The sequence below is a fragment of the Podarcis bocagei genome (assembly GCF_964188305.1).
Source record: "Podarcis bocagei genome assembly, chromosome: 2".
In the NCBI taxonomy this organism is placed as follows: domain Eukaryota; kingdom Metazoa; phylum Chordata; class Lepidosauria; order Squamata; family Lacertidae; genus Podarcis; species Podarcis bocagei.
This window is the reverse complement of record NC_138126.1, coordinates 8,206,694-8,226,046: the sequence shown is the minus strand read 5'-3', so window position 1 is coordinate 8,226,046 and position 19,353 is coordinate 8,206,694. Positions and strand designations below refer to the sequence as shown.

At 46.3% G+C, this 19,353-nt stretch overlaps 4 protein-coding genes across 7 annotated transcripts in view; all 4 read right to left on the bottom strand.

Annotated features, from left to right (window-relative positions):
• LOC308580420 (uncharacterized protein) overlaps positions 1 to 10,393 on the bottom strand; it is a 34,826-nt gene extending 24,433 nt beyond the window's left edge. For 2 of the 4 annotated variants that reach the window (XR_014004824.1, XM_081182012.1), the window contains exon 1: positions 74 to 131. Coding sequence is in view for 2 of the 4 variants with exons in the window: in XM_081182012.1 (XP_081038138.1) it covers positions 74 to 116 (43 nt within the window). In the remaining 2 variants the exon portion in view is untranslated. Of the gene's footprint in view, positions 1 to 73; positions 132 to 2,903; positions 3,068 to 9,358 lie in introns of those variants that run through there. The other 2 variants (XM_081182013.1, XM_081182014.1) reach the window with 2 other exon arrangements.
• Positions 1 to 19,353, bottom strand: part of LOC308581031 (uncharacterized protein) — a 58,207-nt gene that overhangs the window by 33,634 nt on the left and 5,220 nt on the right. The gene's annotated exons all lie outside the window — the stretch shown is intronic.
• Positions 6,331 to 16,902, bottom strand: LOC308578951 (uncharacterized protein; the record flags this gene model as incomplete). The annotated part of the gene is made up of 3 exons (XM_081179558.1): positions 16,701 to 16,902; positions 8,219 to 8,380; positions 6,331 to 7,202 (listed from the first exon to the last, which is right to left on the bottom strand). Exons 2-3 carry the CDS (start codon positions 8,337 to 8,339, stop codon positions 6,331 to 6,333), a joined length of 993 nt encoding a protein of 330 aa, XP_081035684.1. The 5' UTR covers positions 8,340 to 8,380; positions 16,701 to 16,902.
• The window catches only part of LOC308580402 (uncharacterized protein), a 40,661-nt gene continuing 40,577 nt past the window's right edge, over positions 19,270 to 19,353 (bottom strand). Inside the window, exon 6 of the transcript XR_014004821.1 lies at positions 19,270 to 19,336. The gene's annotated coding sequence lies outside the window, so the exon portion shown is untranslated. The remainder of the gene's footprint in view (positions 19,337 to 19,353) is intronic.

Here is a 19,353-nt window from a genome sequence, read left to right as displayed (position 1 = left end):
TCCAGAAGAATATCATGGTTGATGGTATCAAAGGCCACTGAGAAATCCAGCAGAACTAGGAAACAGCTCTCACCTTTGTCCCTCGCCCGCTGGAGATCATCGACCAGAGCAACCATGGCAGTTTCAGTCCCATGATGAGGCCTGAATCCTGATTGGAAGGGATCCAAATGGTCCGCATCCTCCAGGCATGCCTGGAGTTGTCCAGCCAGATGGACGGGGTATAAATAAATTATTATGATTATGATTATTATGAACCACCTGCTCAATCACCTTGCCTAAGAATGGAAGATTTGAGACTGGGCAATAGTTGGCCTTATTGGCCGGGTCAAAAAATATTTTTTTAAGAAGCGGTTTAATAACCATCTCTTTCAGTGGGTCTGGGAAGGCTCCCTCACAGAAGAAACCATTCACTACACCGCAGAGCCCATCACCCAGCCCTTCCCAGCTCACTTTTATGAGCCAGGGTGGGCAAGGATCAAGGAAACAGGTGGTTGGTTCACTTGTCCAAGCAGCTTGTCCACATCCTCAGAGGTAACTTTGGAATTGATCACATGCAACTTGACTAGACAGGACTCTAGCACTTTCCCACCCCAGCCCTGTTCCCATGGTGGAGTCTACGTCTTTCCGAATCTGAGCCACTTTATTTGTAAAATACTTTGCAGGAGATCTTGGGGGCCTTACCAGGCACCAATGGCAAAGGTTGTTCTGTTAGATTGTGAACCACCTGAAAGGGTCTCCTGCTACTGTTTACTGCAGATGCAACAGAGGCGGTGAAGAAAGTCCTCTTCGCCATCGCTATCACCACTTGGCAGGCACAACGTTGAGCTCTAACCTGTGTCCGGTCCAATTCAGACTGCGTTTTCCACCACTGGTGGAATCTCAGAGCCATCTCAGAGAATGTTTCATGACCCACAGCTCTGGGGAAACCATGGGGCTGTCCAGGCTCCATGCAATTGAAGAGGGCCCTTTGGAGCCAGACAGTCGATAGTCCTAGTTAACTCGGCATTCCAGCAGGCCACAGGGAATCAGCTGAAAGGCCATCAACATGGGATAAAACATCCCCTACCACTCTCTCTGGAAACCATTTGGATCCATTAAGTGGTGGGGAAGGACCATCAGAATTGGTCCCACCTCCCTGCAGAGGGGAAGGGTTGCGGAGAAGTCCAGTTCCACCATGAAGTGATCCAACCATGGAACTTCTTTTGTTTCGCTTTTACTTAGTGTCAAATCACCCACATCCATAGAGGTGAACACCAGGTCTAAGGCATGTCCACGACTATGAGTTGGGCCAAACCTATTCAGGGACAGCCCCATGGAGGCCATGCTTTCCACGAAGTCCAGAGCGGCCCCTTGTAAGGTTGTGTTAATATGGATGTTAAAATCCCCTAGGACAACCAAACTCGGTGTCTCCCGGAGAACATCCGCCATTACCTGAAGAAGCTCGGGCAGGGAATCCTTGGTGCAGCAGGGAGGCTGGTGCACCAAAAGGAATCCTGTACTGTCCCTATTGCCCAACTTCCAGAACATGCACTCAAAAAACTGGGTCTTCTCAGTAAGACGCCTGGTGTAAGCTAATGACGTCCTGAAAATCTGAAAGTTGACAGCTATGACCCAGAGGCAGGGATAGTCTTGAAACAATGACTAAACCTGCCTCCTCGGTAATAAGATGGTCTGGTCTTATTGTATCTCCTCCTCACTGATATCAGGTGTGCCAGTGCATCCCCCCCCCGCCCCACCTGTGTAACCTGCCCTAGCCATTCTATTGGCTGGGGCCAACTGCCAGGAAGCCCTGACTCTCTCCCCTTCAAAACAGAACACAAACTATACAATAAATCAATAAAACAGGAGAAACCAACTAAAAACAACTATTTACAATTATTCTGAAATTAAGCTAGTCCCCAGCGCTAACTAAATGTTTATCCCACACCCAAGAGAGCAAAAACAAAATAAAAAACAAAAAAGGTAAAACGCCGCAGATTAAAAACTATTAAAAAACCCCAGAGTTTGTTCCAATGAGTCTGGGCTCATCAGGACTCACAGCAGGGCAATGTCCTCCCGCCTCCTAGGAGTCTCTTATGGTCCCTGTTCCCAAGGTCAGATGGGAAAAGGCCCTGCAGGTGTTAACGGAAAAATCCAAGGGCTCCCATGGACAAAAAACAAAGACACCAATCTGGATTACTTGGAGCAAAACAGCAGCCTGTAGGCTTGGCCTCTATTGATCTGTAGCAACAGGGTGCTCCCCTCACCTGCAGGAGAGAGGAGGGACCCAGAAAAATGGTGTGCAAGGCCTTATAAAGATTTTTGAAATTGCCACCCTGTAGATCAAGACCACCCCCAGAAACATCATACATACATCACAGAAGGGGTGTAACCTAAGACCACCCCTCAGATACATCCCACCTACATCACAGTCTAAAACAGAAATTTTAATATTGTTTTTTCTCCTGTTTTTGTTTATCTCCTGTCTGGCAGGTTACTTGATTGGATTTCCTGGGTATCCTGGCCAGTCTTTTGTAATGATAAATACTTAGTTCGTGGGCCAGGTCACAGGCTCACACCCTATTCAAACACAGACATATCCTTAAGACAGGATTTGTGATGGAAAAGACAATGGGGAGGCTTTTCCATTTTGACCTTGCAGAGAAAAGATTTGGTCAGTTTAGGAATCAAAATGGTTCCAGGTTGGTCTTCCTGTGCTGATCTATGTAGGTGCTTGGTTGGCACACTTATGAACATTGCCATATATTTAAAACCACAAAATTCCTATCACACAGGGAATGGCCTTCAGGACTCACAGCAGGACAATAGATAAAACACTATAGCCCCCCCCCACACCCTTACCTGGGAGTAAGGCCCACTGAACTCAGTGGTGCTTTCTTCCGAGTAGACACTTAGCTACTTACTAGATGCAAGGCAGAAGCACCAGACGAATCCACTGGGCTAGGCGCTGGGTGGATCCCCCCCCCCCTCCGTGCCTTGCAGAGCCAGACTGATGCACTGGGGCAGTTACAAGCAGTAATCAAAACCGGAGCCTCAGGGATCGCCCTCGCCAAGTGGAAACAAACCGGGACTGCTCCGAGAAAATGCACAAGGGGGGTGTAGCGATAGGCCACTCCCCCTGCCCTGCTTGTGATTGGCCCAGGACAGGAAGCGGAAGCTCTTCCTCCTCTGGCTACGGACTCCCCTTCCCCTCTAGGAATCTCGGCCCTGTGGCTCCTGTTAACCCTTGCGGAGCCGAGTGGCAGGAAACTTTTGGCTGCTGGGGCGGAGAGCGAGGAGAGGCGCCCGGATTCTGTCTGGAAAGCCCTGCAGGATCAGGCCCCGAGGGCAGCAGGATCCTCTCCCCCAGCTGGTTCCCCATGCAGGATCCAGTGACCCCTGAGAGCCATAGTATCATTATTATTTTTTGTTATTGTACAGTATATGCCTCCTTTTCCCCCAAGTCTGGGAGTCAAGGTGGCTTTCAGATAAAGCAGGAAGACATATATAATCCTTAAAAAGGAATTCTACTCTAATAAAGATAGATAGATAGATAGAGCTATTGAAGATACAGCTAATAAACATAAAAAGAAGCAACAAGGGGGTCATCTCTCTTGGACCTGGTCTTCACCTATAGGGAGGAACTGAGCCACGAAGTATTTACTATTATTATTATTATTATTATTATTATTATTATTATTATTATTATTATTATTATTATTATTAAATTTTCATACCACCCTATATGTGCAGATCTCAGGGCAGCTCACAATTTAAAATCAGAATATAAAAAATACATAAATAAAAACATCCCAATAACACCCCCCCCCAAAAAAAAAACAAGTACTGGGATCTTTGTGAGGAAGTGACCACTTCCAAGTAGAATGGGATCCTGTCTTCCTGGGTTTCATGAGGCAAAGGCAAGGGAAAGCTGAGTGGAGTCGGTGACGCACTCTGGACTTTAAGAAGGCTAATATCCAGAAAGCGACATCTAGAAACGTGCCCCCCCCCCGGAAGGACACATGTTTAAAGCAGAGCCAGCTTGGCCAGAACCCACGGACATCATCATTACCATTTGTATTAATGTTATGTTTTTGGCCTGTCTTTTTCCAGGACGGGAAGTCAAGGCAGGTTACCGTTAAATTGGAAAAGTGATTAAACTTCAAGAGAGTTAAAATATATATGGATATAAATGACTATTAAGTATTGATATTAAAAATAATAAAAGGACAGTAACACCAGCCTTCTCAAAAACAGCCAGTTTCCAGAAGCTTATTTGGCATAAGGTCTTCACCTGCCGGCGGCCCGTCTGACTTCTCTAGGGCAGGAGTTGCAAAGTCTGGGACTAGCCTAATCCTCCATGAATGGGCCTCATCCCCGTTCCAAGCCACTATGCTTCCTGGGGGAAGAGATTCTGTAGTTCATGTGCTGTAGGAAGTATCTTATCTCCTCAGGTTCTGGAGTTAACAACTGGTGGACAGAAATGCTTTTCTAAGCACTTTTTCTAACCCATGCATTATTTAAAATTGTAACACATATAAAAGCATCATGAAACATCAAACATTAAAAACTTCCCGACCCAGGGCTGCCTTAAAATGTCTTCTAAAAGTTGTGTAGCAATTTATCTCAATGACAACTGACGGGAGGGAGTTCCACAGGGTTTGGTTTGACCAACACCTACATGACGAGTGTAGGAACGATAAAATACAACTAAAATCAGCTTAGGCCCTTAAAATCTCCAGTTTCCTTAGGATAAATCCCTTAAAATTATTATAAAGATGCGTAAGTGCAAAATACGGAACGTTAAATGCAAGGAATGTTTTATGTGCCAAAGGAAATAAACTCTGTATTTGTAAATTTAACTCTCCTCCGGAAATCAATCTGCAGCATAGCAACCATAAGGGACGTTTCTGTGTTTTGCAGCTTCTGGAAAGACCTGAGAGATGAATGTCAGATCCTATGGGATGGGTGCAAAAGAACAAAGATGTGTAGGAAAAACTGGAAAATGAAAATGGGGAAGTAGGCACCCCACCTGGGAATAAGCAAGAATATTAAACAATAAAATTATATACACATACATATATAATTATATATATAAGTATATATGTGTTTGTGCATGCATGCTACAAAAACAGGATCTGATTCGAGTTGTTTATTATTATTATTTATTTATTAACTTTGTGTTTATGATCCAAAGCCCGCCCAAAGCTTCAAGCCCAAGGGGTTGACTGTCTCGGACACACAGCCCAAACAGGAAAAGCAATGTGTAGCTGCAGGTAGGTAGCCGTGTTTGGTCTGCCGTAGTCGAAACAAAATAAAAAAATTCCTTCCAGTAGCACCTTAGAGACCAACTAAGTTTGTTATTGGTATGAGCTTTCGTGTACATGTACACTTTGTATCTGAAGAAGTGAGCATGCACATGAAAGCTCATACAAAATAACAAACTTAGTTGTTCTCTAAGGTGCTACTGGAAGCAATTTGTAGTTTTGTTCTTTATTAGGAAAGCACTCCGTTACATCAACAAGTTTTGGAGCCACAGCAGGACCACAGGTCCAGCACCAAGGGCCTTCTGATGGTTCCCTCAATGTGAGAAGCTACAGGGAAGCAGGCAGAGGGCCTCCCATCAGATGTCAAAGAGATGAGTAACCTTGAAGACATCTGAAGGCAGCCCTATAGAAGGAAACCTTTTAATGGGAGATGTTTTTATATATGTTGGCAGCTGCCCAGAGTGGCTGGGGCAACCCTGTTAGATGGGCAGGGTACAAATCATTGCTGTGGTGGTGAATAAAAAAAGAAAGCTGGTAAAAGACGGTGTAAAGACCTCATCCACACTGGACTTTAAGGTGGACTTGAAACTGCTTGTGTCTCTATTTTTTATTTTGCCTCATCTACACAATATCTCTTGCCTTGTCTAATGCAAGCCCACTCTTCGCCCTCCTACGTTCAGACTGCCATGATGCAAGGAGAAGCCAATAAACCAAGAAAATCTAACACAAAACCCTGCTACTCAACTGTGGACATTAGGAGGCAGACTAGGCTCAAAAGAACAAGCAAAAGCCTATGATTAAACAGAGAGAGGTAAGCAAAATTAAAACCAAACAAAGATAAAGAAGCAATTTCTAACACTGAGTACAGACTTTGGTTTGCTTTCCGTAGATCTTGATGTGACTGAAGATCTTTCCCCACTCTAATCCCTTCTAAGATGTTTTCCTATGAGTTCTTTGATGCCGGGTAAGGGAGCTACTGTGACAAAAGCTCTTCCCACACTGCAAACAGTCATAAGATTCGTCCCCTGTATGAATTCTTTGATGTTTAGTAAGGTGGCTGCTGCAATAGAAGCTCTTTCCACATTCATTGAGGTTTCTCCCCTGTATGAGTCCTTTGATGCAAATTAAAGTGACCACTCTGACTAAAACTCTTTCCACACTCCCAGCATCTATAAGGTTTATCCCCTGTATGAGTTCTTTTATGTCTTGAGAGGTGGCTACTACGAATGAAGCTCTTGTCACATTCCAAACATTTATAAGGTTTTTCTCCTGTGTGACTTCTTTCATGCAAAGTAAGGGAGTCTTTGCGAGTGAAGCTCTTTCCACACTCCAAACACTCATACGGTTTGTCCCCTGTATGAATTCTTTGATGCTTCGTGAGGGAGTCACTGTGCCTGAAGCCCTGCCCACAGTCCAAACATTGGTATGGTTTTTCACCTGCATGAATTCTGTGATGCTTCATGAGGGAGTCACTGTGCCTGAAGCTCTTCCCACAGTCCAAACATTTGTAATTTGGTTTGTACCCTGTGTGGGTTGTATGATGCCTACTAAGGGAGCCACTGTTACTGAAGCTCTTTCCGCACTCAAAGCACTGATGAGGTTTCTCCCCTGTATGAGTTCTTTGATGCAAAGTAAGGGAGCCACTCTGACTAAAACCTTTTCCACACTCCCAGCATTTATATGGTTTTTCACCCGAGTGCACTCTTTGATGCGAAGTAAGCGTTGAGCGATGAGGAAATCTCTTTCCACACACAGTACATTCATGCTTCTCTCTGCACATCTGATTTTCATTAACCTGAGAAGCGGTGGATTCCCTCCCCACCTTCTGCATTTGGGTCCCCTCATTTCTGTAGGTTCCAACTTGAACCCGCAGTTTCCGTTGCGCATTATGCTCCTCTGCTCTTTCATGAGGCACTTCTGATGTTTCTCTTTCAGTCTGGATCCCCCAAACATCTCCTAATGGATTAAAAATGAAAACTGGTAAATGTTGTGTCTCTATCAGGCCTCATCCACAGAGGACTTTTAATGCTGAATTTAAGCTGATGCATCTCTATTTTTCATTTTGCATCATCCCCAGAACATCCTCCTAATCTAACTTGCACCTCTCTTAAATTCAGAAACATAATGTAGAACAGAGTTTCAACCTTTTCCCAGCCTTGGCCCCCTTCTGACCTTGTTTCGTTCCTGTGGCCCCCCATCCCATCCTACTGGTAGAAAGGTAGCTATTTAAATGTTTTGCTTGTAAATAGAACGGCGTTTCTGTATGCTGCTCTGGTTTCACCAGAAGCGGCTTAGTCATGCTGGCCACATGGCCCAGAAGCTATCTGCAGACAAACGCCGTCTCCCTTGGCCTATAGAGCAAGATGAGCGTGCAACCCCAGAGTTGTCTGTGACTGGACCTAACGGTCAGGGGTACCTTTACCTTTTAAGAAAAAGTGGGACATTCCAGGATCAAATCTGAAAACTGGGATGACTTTTGTAAACCTGGGACTGTCCCTGGAAAATAAGGACACTTGGGAGAGTCTGCAAAAGGCACACCAGGAGTTCTGTATATATGGGAGTATTTTAAAAAGCAAGTGGTCCTTATCCCTGATCTGGCAATTGCTGCAGCTACCACCGAGTGTCAGAAGATTCAGGACCCAACACAATATTATACTCTGAAAAAGAATTTTCTTCACACCACCGTTCATGGGCATAGCCAAGGAGGGGTGGGGGGCAGCCCCCCAGATCAAGTAAAACATTAGAAACACATAACTAACTGACGAATCACACCAGTTCTGCCCCCCTAACAAAAGTCCTGCCCACCCACCAAAAATCCCATGCCACCACTGGAAAACATTCCTTTCCTTTTCTACCTTTTATCTTTCACAGCCCAGTAGTCTTGCCCTGCAGCCTTCCTGGTTTTCTTGCCAGGGGAGTTTCCTCACTCCAAACATCTCCCCAGATCCCCCTCTCCATTCCCTGCAACTCACCAGATCTCTCTGAGGCTCCTGGGAGGGAGCATTCAAAGGTGGTGGGAGACAGCCTGACCAGGTCAACCGTCCATCTTCCTCCTTCCATCCTCACTAGGTTTGCAGGATCAGACACTTTCATCCTTTCTGAGGAGCTCTGAAGGCAAAACAAGCTGCAGGTTCCTTGGGAGGGAGAGAGAGAGAAGCAAAGGGAGCCTCAGAGAAGCTGCAGGGATTCCTCTGCCCTAGATATTCTCCTGCCCCTGGAGCTCAAATGGGGCATCCCCTCTGCAACGGTCCCCAACAGTTTTAAAATATATTTTTCTGTTTCCAAATTAATCTGTCTGCTTCCTCTATCCTTTCTTAAGGCTGGCACAGTTCACACGGTAGTGACCTAAAAATAGATCCCATTGAACTCAGAGGAGCTTACTTAGGAGTAAATCTGCAAAGGACTGCTGTGCATATTCTTCCTCTTCTGACACCCAGAAACACATTGGTCCTCTTCCCCCCCTTCCTCCAGTCAAGACCTTCTTGCCTTTTCTCCCCGCTCTGTCTTTTCTGCTCACTTGGGGGGGTCCATCCATTTCTCCTCATTCCCTCCCCCCCCCCAAACCCCCTGAAACTCAGCTGACCTATCCCGCCTTAATGGGTACTGGAGGTGGGGAGCCCCAGGCTCAGGTCATTTCTAGGATCACAGATCTTTGAAACTATTTTGCAGAACTCAGAAGTTTAAACAAGCTGCAGGTTCCTGGGAGGGAGGCAGAAGTAAATGGAGTCTGAAAGGATTTTTCTTGCCACAGAGTTTCCTTGTTTCCATTCTCCATTCCTCTGCTTCTGATTTAAAAGAGAGGTAGAGCGCAACTGCATACTGATGAACACACAGCCCAAACCCCCTGATGATCTCTCCCAGCGGCTTCATGTAGATGTTGAAAAGCATGGGGGAGAGGACAGAACCCTGAGGCACCCCACAAGTGAGAGCCCAGGGGTCTGAACACTCATCCCCCACCACCACTTTCTGAACACGGCCCAGGAGGAAGGAGCGGAACCACTGTATAACAGTGCCCCCAGCTCCCAGCCCCTCCAGACAGTCCAGAAGGATGTCATGGTTGATGGTATCAAAGGCCACTGAGAAATCCAGCAGAACTAGGAAACAACTTTCACCTTTATCCCTAGCCCGCTGGAGATCATCGACCAGAGCGACCATGGCAGTTTCAGTCCCATGATGAGGCCTGAATCCTGATTGGAAGTGATCCAAATAGTCTGCATCCTCCAGGCATGCCTGGAGTTAAGCAGCCAGATGGACGGGGTATAAATAAATTATTATGATTATGATTATGATTATTATGCAACCACTTGCTCAATCACCTTGCCCAAAAATGGAAGATTTGAGACTGGGCAATAGTTGGCTATATTGGTCGGGTCCAAAAATATTTTTTTAAGAAGCGGTTTAATAACCATCTCTTTCAGTGGGTCTGGGAAGGCTCCCTCACAGAAGAAACCATTCACCACACCGCAGAGCCCATCACCCAGCCCTTCCCAGCTCGCTTTTATGAGCCAGGGTGGGCAAGGATCAAGGAAACAGGTGGTTGGTTCACTTGTCCAAGCAGCTTGTCCATATCCTCAGAGGTAACATTGGAATTGATCACATGCAACTTGACTAGACAGGACTCTAGCACTTTCCCACCCCAGCCCTGTTCCAATGGTGGAGTCTACATCTTTCCGAATCTGAGCCACTTTATTTGTAAAATACTTTGCAGGAGATCTTGGGGGCCTTACCAGGCACCAATGGCAAAGGTTGTTCTGTTAGATTGTGAACCACCTGAAAGGGTCTCCTGCTACTGTTTACTGCAGATGCAACAGAGGCGGTGAAGAAAGTCCTCTTCGCCATCGCTATCACCACTTGGTAGGCTCAACGTTGAGCTCCAACCTGTGTCCGGTCCAATTCAGACTGCGTTTTCCACCACTGGTGCTCTAGCCATCTCAGAGAATGTTTCATGACCCGCAGCTCTGGGGAAACCATGGGGCTGTCCGGGCTCCATGCGATCGGAGAGGGCCCTTTGGAGCCAGACAGTCAATAGTCCTAGTTAACTCTGCATTCCAGCAGGCCACAGGGAATCAGCTGAAAGGCCATCAACATGGGATAAAACATCCCCTACCACTCTCTCTGGAAACTATTTGGATCCATTAAGTGGTGGGAAAGGACCATCAGAATCGGTCCCACCTCCCTGCAGTGGGGAAGGGTCGCGGAGAAGTCCAGTTGCACCTTGAAGTGATCCAACCATGGCACTTCTTTTGTTTCGCTTTTACTTAGTGTCAGATCACCCACGTCACTAGAGGTGAACACCAGGTCTAAGGCATGTCCACGACTATGAGTAGGGCCAAACCTATTCAGGGACAGCCCCATGGAGGCCATGCTTTCCACGAAGTCCAGAGAAGACGAAGAAGAGTTTGGATTTGATATCCCGCCTTTCACTCCCCTTCAGGAGTCTCAAAGCGGCTAACAATCTCCTTTCCCTTCCTCCCCCACAACAAACACTCTGTGAGGTGAGTGGGGCTGAGAGACTTCAAAGAAGCGTGACTGGCCCAAGGTCACCCAGCAGCTGCATGTGGAAGAGCGGAGACACGAACCCAATTCCCCAGATTACGAGACTACCGCTCTTAACCACTACACCACACGGCCCCTTGTAAGGTTGTGTCGGCATGGATGTTAAAATCCCCTAGGACAACCAAACTAGGTGTCTCCCAGAGAACATCCACCATTACCTGAAGCAGCTTGGGCAGGAAATACTTGGTGCAGCAGGGAGGTTGGTGCACCAAAAGAAATCCTGTACTGTCCCTATTGCCCAACTTCCAGAACATGCACTCAGAAAACTGTGTCTTCCCAGTAAGACGCCTGGTGTAAGCTAATGACGTCCTAAAAATCACTGCAACCCCCCTCTCCACCCATATAACCTGGGCTGCTGTGCGTAAGAGAAACCTGGTGGACAAGCAGTAGCAAGAACAGGCCCATCTGCTTCATCCAACCGTCTCCATTACACATGCCAGGTCAAGTCCTCCATCCATGATCAAGTCGTGGGTGACAGTGGTGTTGTGAATCACTGACCTGGCATTGCACAGCAGCACCTTGAGGTCATGTTGGTCTCCCTTGCTGATTCCAGTATCCTCCCAGTCAAGGCCAGACCCGGAGGCAGGGATAGTCTTAAAACAACAACTAAACCTGCCTCCTCAGTAATGAGATGGTCTGGTCTTAGTGTATCTCCTCCTCACTGATATCAGGTGTGCCAGTGCATTCCCCCCCCCAACCTGCCCTAGCTATTCTGTTAGCTGGGGCCGACTGCCAGGAAGCCCTGACTCTCTCCCCTTCAAAACAGAACACAAACTATACAATAAATCAATAAAACAGGAGAAACCAACTAAAAACAACTATTTAAAATTATTCTGAAATTAAACTAGTCCCCAGCGCTAACTAAATGTTTATCCCACACCTAAGAGAGCAAAAACAAAATAAAAAACCAAAAATGTAAATGCCACAGATTAAAAACTATTAAAAACCCCCAGAGTTTGTTCCAATGAGTCTGGGCTCATCAGGACTCACAGCAGGGCAATGGCCTCCCGCCTCCCAGGAGTCTCTTATGGTCCCTGCTCCCAAGGCCAGGTGGGAAAAGGCCCTGCAGGTGTTAATGGAAAAATCCGAGGGCTCCCTTGGACAAAAAACAAAGAAACCAACCAGGATAACTTGGAGCAAAACAGCAGCCTGTAGGCTTGGCCTTTATTGATCTGTTGCAACAGGGTGCTCCCCTCACTTGCAGGAGAGAGGAGGGACCCAGAAAAATGGTGTGCAAGGCCTTATAAAGATTTTTGAAATTCATAGAATCATAGAGTTGGAAGAGACCACTAGGGCCATCAAGTCCAACCCCCTGCCAAGCAGGAAACACCATCAGAGCACTCCTGACATATGGTTGTCAAGCCTCTGCTTAAAGACCTCCAAAGTAGGAGACTCCACCACACTCCTTGGCAGCAAATTCCACTGTCAAACAGCTCTTACTGTCAGGAAGTTCTTCCTAATGTTTAGGTGGAATCTTCTTTCTTGTAGTTTGGATCCATTGCTCCGTGATATGTTTTTCTGTTTCCAAATTAATCTGTCTGCTTCCTCTATCCTTTCTTAAGGCTGGCACAGTTCACACGGTAGTGACCTAAAAATAGATCCCATTGAACTCAGTGGAGCTTACTTAGGAGTAAATATGAAAAGGACTGCTGTGCATATTCTTCCTCTTCTGACACCCAGAAACACATTGGGCCTCTTCCCCTCCCTTCCTCCAGTCAAGACCTTCTTGCCTTTTCTCTCCGCTCTGTCTTTTCTGCTCACTTGGGGGGGGGGTCCATCCATTTCTTCTCATTCCCTCCCCCCCCCAAACTCAGCTGACCTATCCCAGCCTTAATGGGTACTGGAGGTGGGGAGCCCCAGCTCAGGTCATTTCTAGGATCACAGATCTTTGAAATTATTTTGCAGAACTCAAAAGTTTAAACAAGCTGCAAGTTCCTGGGAGGGAGGCGGAAGTAAATGGAGCCTGAAGGGATTTTTCTTGCCAGAGTTTCCTTGTTTCCACTCTCCATCCCTCTGCTTCTGATTTAAAAGAGCTCAACCGTATACTGATGAACAGCCAGCCCAACCCCCCTGATGATCTCTCCCAGCGGCTTCATATAGATGTTAAAATGGGGGAGAGGATGGAACCCTAAGGCACCCCACAAGTGAGAGCCCAGGGGTCTGAATACTCATTCCCCCCCCCACTTTCTAGACACGGCCCAGGAGGAAGGAGCGGAACCACTGTATAACAGTGCTCCCAAATCCTTTAAGACAGTCCAGAAGAATATCATGGTTGATGGTATCAAAGGCCACTGAGAAATCCAGCAGAACTAGGAAACAGCTCTCACCTTTGTCCCTCGCCCGCTGGAGATCATCGACCAGAGCAACCATGGCAGTTTCAGTCCCATGATGAGGCCTGAATCCTGATTGGAAGGGATCCAAATGGTCCGCATCCTCCAGGCATGCCTGGAGTTGTCCAGCCAGATGGACGGGGTATAAATAAATTATTATGATTATGATTATTATGAACCACCTGCTCAATCACCTTGCCTAAGAATGGAAGATTTGAGACTGGGCAATAGTTGGCCTTGTTGGCCGGGTCCAAAAATATTTTTTTAAGAAGCGGTTTAATAACCATCTCTTTCAGTGGGTCTGGGAAGGCTCCCTCACAGAAGAAACCATTCACTACACCGCAGAGCCCATCACCCAGCCCTTCCCAGCTCACTTTTATGAGCCAGGGTGGGCAAGGATCAAGGAAACAGGTGGTTGGTTCACTTGTCCAAGCAGCTTGTCCACATCCTCAGAGGTAACTTTGGAATTGATCACATGCAACTTGACTAGACAGGACTCTAGCACTTTCCCACCCCAGCCCTGTTCCCATGGTGGAGTCTACGTCTTTCCGAATCTGAGCCACTTTATTTGTAAAATACTTTGCAGGAGATCTTGGGGGCCTTACCAGGCACCAATGGCAAAGGTTGTTCTGTTAGATTGTGAACCACCTGAAAGGGTCTCCTGCTACTGTTTACTGCAGATGCAACAGAGGCGGTGAAGAAAGTCCTCTTCGCCATCGCTATCACCACTTGGCAGGCACAACGTTGAGCTCTAACCTGTGTCCGGTCCAATTCAGACTGCGTTTTCCACCACTGGTGGAATCTCAGAGCCATCTCAGAGAATGTTTCATGACCCACAGCTCTGGGGAAACCATGGGGCTGTCCAGGCTCCATGCAATTGAAGAGGGCCCTTTGGAGCCAGACAGTCGATAGTCCTAGTTAACTCGGCATTCCAGCAGGCCACAGGGAATCAGCTGAAAGGCCATCAACATGGGATAAAACATCCCCTACCACTCTCTCTGGAAACCATTTGGATCCATTAAGTGGTGGGGAAGGACCATCAGAATTGGTCCCACCTCCCTGCAGAGGGGAAGGGTCGCGGAGAAGTCCAGTTCCACCATGAAGTGATCCAACCATGGAACTTCTTTTGTTTCGCTTTTACTTAGTGTCAAATCACCCACATCCATAGAGGTGAACACCAGGTCTAAGGCATGTCCACGACTATGAGTAGGGCCAAACCTATTCAGGGACAGCCCCATGGAGGCCATGCTTTCCACGAAGTCCAGAGCGGCCCCTTGTAAGGTTGTGTTAATATGGATGTTAAAATCCCCTAGGACAACCAAACTCGGTGTCTCCCGGAGAACATCCGCCATTACCTGAAGCAGCTCGGGCAGGGAATCCTTGGTGCAGCAGGGAGGCTGGTGCACCAAAAGGAATCCTGTACTGTCCCTATTGCCCAACTTCCAGAACATGCACTCAAAAAACTGGGTCTTCTCAGTAAGACGCCTGGTGTAAGCTAATGACGTCCTGAAAATCTGAAAGTTGACAGCTATGACCCAGAGGCAGGGATAGTCTTGAAACAATGACTAAACCTGCCTCCTCGGTAATAAGATGGTCTGGTCTTATTGTATCTCCTCCTCACTGATATCAGGTGTGCCAGTGCATCCCCCCCCCCGCCCCACCTGTGTAACCTGCCCTAGCCATTCTATTGGCTGGGGCCAACTGCCAGGAAGCCCTGACTCTCTCCCCTTCAAAACAGAACACAAACTATACAATAAATCAATAAAACAGGAGAAACCAACTAAAAACAACTATTCACAATTATTCTGAAATTAAGCTAGTCCCCAGCGCTAACTAAATGTTTATCCCACACCCAAGAGAGCAAAAACAAAATAAAAAACAAAAAAGGTAAAACGCCGCAGATTAAAAACTATTAAAAAACCCCAGAGTTTGTTCCAATGAGTCTGGGCTCATCAGGACTCACAGCAGGGCAATGTCCTCCCGCCTCCTAGGAGTCTCTTATGGTCCCTGTTCCCAAGGTCAGATGGGAAAAGGCCCTGCAGGTGTTAACGGAAAAATCCAAGGGCTCCCTTGGACAAAAAACAAAGACACCAATCTGGATTACTTGGAGCAAAACAGCAGCCTGTAGGCTTGGCCTCTATTGATCTGTAGCAACAGGGTGCTCCCCTCACCTGCAGGAGAGAGGAGGGACCCAGAAAAATGGTGTGCAAGGCCTTATAAAGATTTTTGAAATTGCCACCCTGTAGATCAAGACCACCTCCAGAAACATCATACATACATCACAGAAGGGGTGTAACTTAAGACCACCCCTCAGATACATCCCACCTACATCACAGAAAAGGCGGTCTAAAACAGAAATTTTAATATTGTTTTTTCTCCTGTTTTTGTTTATCTCCTGTCTGGCAGGTCACTTGATTGGATTTCCTGGGTATCCTGGCCAGTCTTTTGTAATGATAAACACTTAGTTCCTGAGCCAGGTCACAGGCTCACACCCTATTCAAACACAGACATACCCTCAAGACAGGATTTGTGAAGGAAAAGACAATGGGGAGGCTTTTCCATTTTGACCTTGCAGAGAAAAGATTTGGTCAGTTTAGGAATCAAAGTGGTTCCAGGTTGGTCTTCCTGTGCTGATCCATGTATGTGCTTGGTTGGCACACTTATGAACATTGCCATATATTTTGTAGCAGGAACCCCCCACCCCAATCATTCTGTTTGCACAAACATCACACACACTCACACTGACACACTACATACGCCACATTTCTGTTATAAATTCATAGAAAATCAACCATACATCGGATTTGCACTATTCCATTTTTATTTTACTCCATATGACAAGGACTATCAAAGGGGGGGGGGCTTGGTTCTGGTCAGCCATAATCCCTTCACCATCCCAGCACATCCACAGGAGCCCTGCCCAGTTGCTATGCCAACCCTGATAATCCCAGACAGAAGACAATCAAAATCACAAAGAACCTGCATATGGTAGTGGATTCAGCACAGACTGAAACAAAGGACAATAATCAGATTTTCCCTCTGGGGGCAGGAAACTGCAAACTCCCCTTTGTCACCTGGAAGTGACTCATGGGGAGGAGGAAAGGAGGAACCAGCCAGGTGACAGGACACTCGGGTTACCACCACAACCCCCCCCTCAACCCCTCCTTTCTGTAATGTATGCATGATGTTTCTGGGGGTGGGCTTGACCTGGAGGATGGGAATTTCAAAAGTTTTTATAAGGTCTTGCACACCATCTTTCTGGGTCTTTCCTCTCACCTGCAAGTGAGGGGAGCACCCTGTCGCGACAGTTCAATAAAGACCAAGCCTACAGGCTGCTGATTTGCTTCAATTTACTCTGGTTGGTGTCTTTACTTTTTGTCCAAGGGAGCCCTCGGATTTTTCCGTTAACAATTTAAAACCACAAAATTCCTATCACACAGGGAATGGCCTTCAGGACTCACAGCAGGACAACAGATAAAACACTATAGCCCCCCCCCCACCCTTACCTGGGAGTAAGGCCCACTGAACTCAGTGGTGCTTTCTTCCGAGTAGACACTTAGCTACTTACTAGATGCAAGGCAGAAGCACCAGACGAATCCGCTGGGCTAGGCGCTGGGTGGATCCCCCCCCCCTCCGTGCCTTGCAGAGCCAGACTGATGCACTGGGGCAGATACAAGCAGAAATCAAAACCGGAGCCTCAGGGATCGCCCTCGCCAAGTGGAAACAAACCGGGACTGCTCCGAGAAAATGCACAAGGGGCGGGGGAGCGATAGGCCACTCCCCCTGCCCTGCTTGTGATTGGCCCAGGACAGCAAGCGGAAGCCCTTCCTCCTCTGGCTACGGACTCCCCCCCTTCCCCTCTAGGAATCTCGGGCCTGTGGCTCCTGTTAACCCTTGCGGAGCCGAGCGGCAGGAACCTTTTGGCTGCTGGGGCGCAGAGCGAGGAGAGGCCGCCCGGATTCTGTCTGGAAAGCCCTGCAGGATCAGGCCCCGAGGGCAGCAGGATCCTCTCCCCCGGCTGGTTCCCCATGCAGGATCCAGTGACCCCTGAGAGCCATAGTATCATCATTATTTTTTATTATTGTACAGTATATGCCTCCTTTTCCCCCCCAAGTCTGGGAGTCAAGGTGGCTTTCAGATAAAGCAGGAAGACATATATAATCCTTAAAAAGGAATTCTACTCTAATAAAGATAGATAGATACAGCTATTGAAGATATAGCTAATAAACATAAAAAGAAGGAACAAGGGGGTCATCTCTCTTGGACCTTGTCCTCACCTATAGGGAGGAACTGAGTCATCATCATCATCATCATCATCATCATTATTATTATTATTATTATTATTATTATTATTATTATTATTATTATTATTATTATTATATTTTCATACCATGTCGAGAATCCAGCTCGACATCAGTAAGAAAATCAGTAAGAAATCAGTCTCACACCAAGATGACTTGAAGAAAAAGCTTTGGCTTCAGCCGCAATGTTTATTGTGTGCAGTAAAAAATAGATCATCCTCTCTCCTCCAGCACTGCGCTTTCTCTGCCTGGTACTCAAAGGTACCAAATCAAAGGAATGTAACCTTGCTTTTGCCCACAGACAAAGAGAGTGTTATGCTACGTGAGCCAATCATTAGTCTAGCATGAGGTGTTCACGTGCTCATCATGCTCTTAGCAATATCTCGTGCTGTAAAATCACTCTGCAATAATAAGAACTCTGCTCATGCTCTTATGTACAAGCAATCATTTTCCCACAATACCACCCTATATGTGCAGATCTCAGGGCAGCTCACAATATAAAATCAGAATATAAAAACAAAATACATAAACAAAAACATCCCAATAACACCCCCCCCAAAAAAAAAACCAAGTACTGGGATCTTTGTGAGGAAGTGACCACTTCCAAGTAGAATGGGATCCTGTCTTCCTGGGTTTCATGAGGCAAAGGCAAGGGAAAGCTGAGTGGAGTCGGTGACGCACTCTGGACTTTAAGAAGGCTAATATCCAGAAAGCGACATCTAGAAACATGCCCCCCCCCCGAAGGACACCTGTTTAAAGCGGAGCCAGCTTGGCCAGAACCCACGGACATCATCATTACCATTTGTATTAATGTTATGTTTTTGGCCTGTCTTTTTCCAGGACGGGAAGTCAAGGCAGGTTACCGTTAAATTGGAAAAGTGATTAAACTTCAAGAGAGTTAAAATATATATGGATATAAAGGACTATTAAGTATTGATATTAAAAATAATGAAAGGACAGCAATACCAGCCCTTTCCTCAAAAACAGCCAGTTTCCAGAAGCTTATTTGGCATAAGGTCTTCACCTGCCGGCAGCCCGTCTGACTTCTCTAGGGCAGGAGTTGCAAAGTGTGGGACTAGCCTAATCCTCCATGAATGGGCCTCATCCCCGTTCCAAGTCACTATGCTTCCTGGGGGAAGAGATTCTGTAGTTCATGTGCTGTAGGAAGTATCTTATCTCCTCAGGTTCTGGAGTTAACAACTGGTGGACAGAAATGCTTTTCTAAGCACTTTTTCTAACCCATGCATTATTTAAAATTGTAACACATATAAAAGCATCATGAAACATCAAACATTAAAAACTTCCCGACCCAGGGCTGCCTTAAAATGTCTTCTAAAAGTTGTGTAGCAATTTATCTCAATGACAACTGACGGGAGGGAGTTCCACAGGGTTTGGTTTGACCAATACCTACATGACCAGTGTAGGAACGCTAAAATACAACTAAAATCAGCTTAGGCCCTTAAAATCTCCAGTTTCCTTAGGATAAATCCCTTAAAATTATTATAAAGATGCGTAAGTGCAAAATACGGAACATTAAATGCAAGGAATGTTTTATGTGCCAAAGGAAATAAACTCTCCTCCGGAAATTAATCTGCAGCATAGCAACCATAAGGAACGTTTCTGTGTTTTGCAGCTTCTGGAAAGACCTGAGAGATGAATGTCATATCCTATGGGATGGATGCGGAGGAACAAAGATGTGTAGGAAAACTGGAAAACGAAAATGGGGAAGTAGGCACCCCACCTGGGAATAAGCAAGAATATTAAACAATAAAATTATATACACATACATATATATAATTATATATGTGTTTGTGCATGCATGCTACAAAAACAGGATCTGATTCAAGTTGTTTATTATTATTATTTATTAACTTTGTGTTTATGATCCAAAGCCCGCCCAAAGCTTCAAGCCCAAGGGGT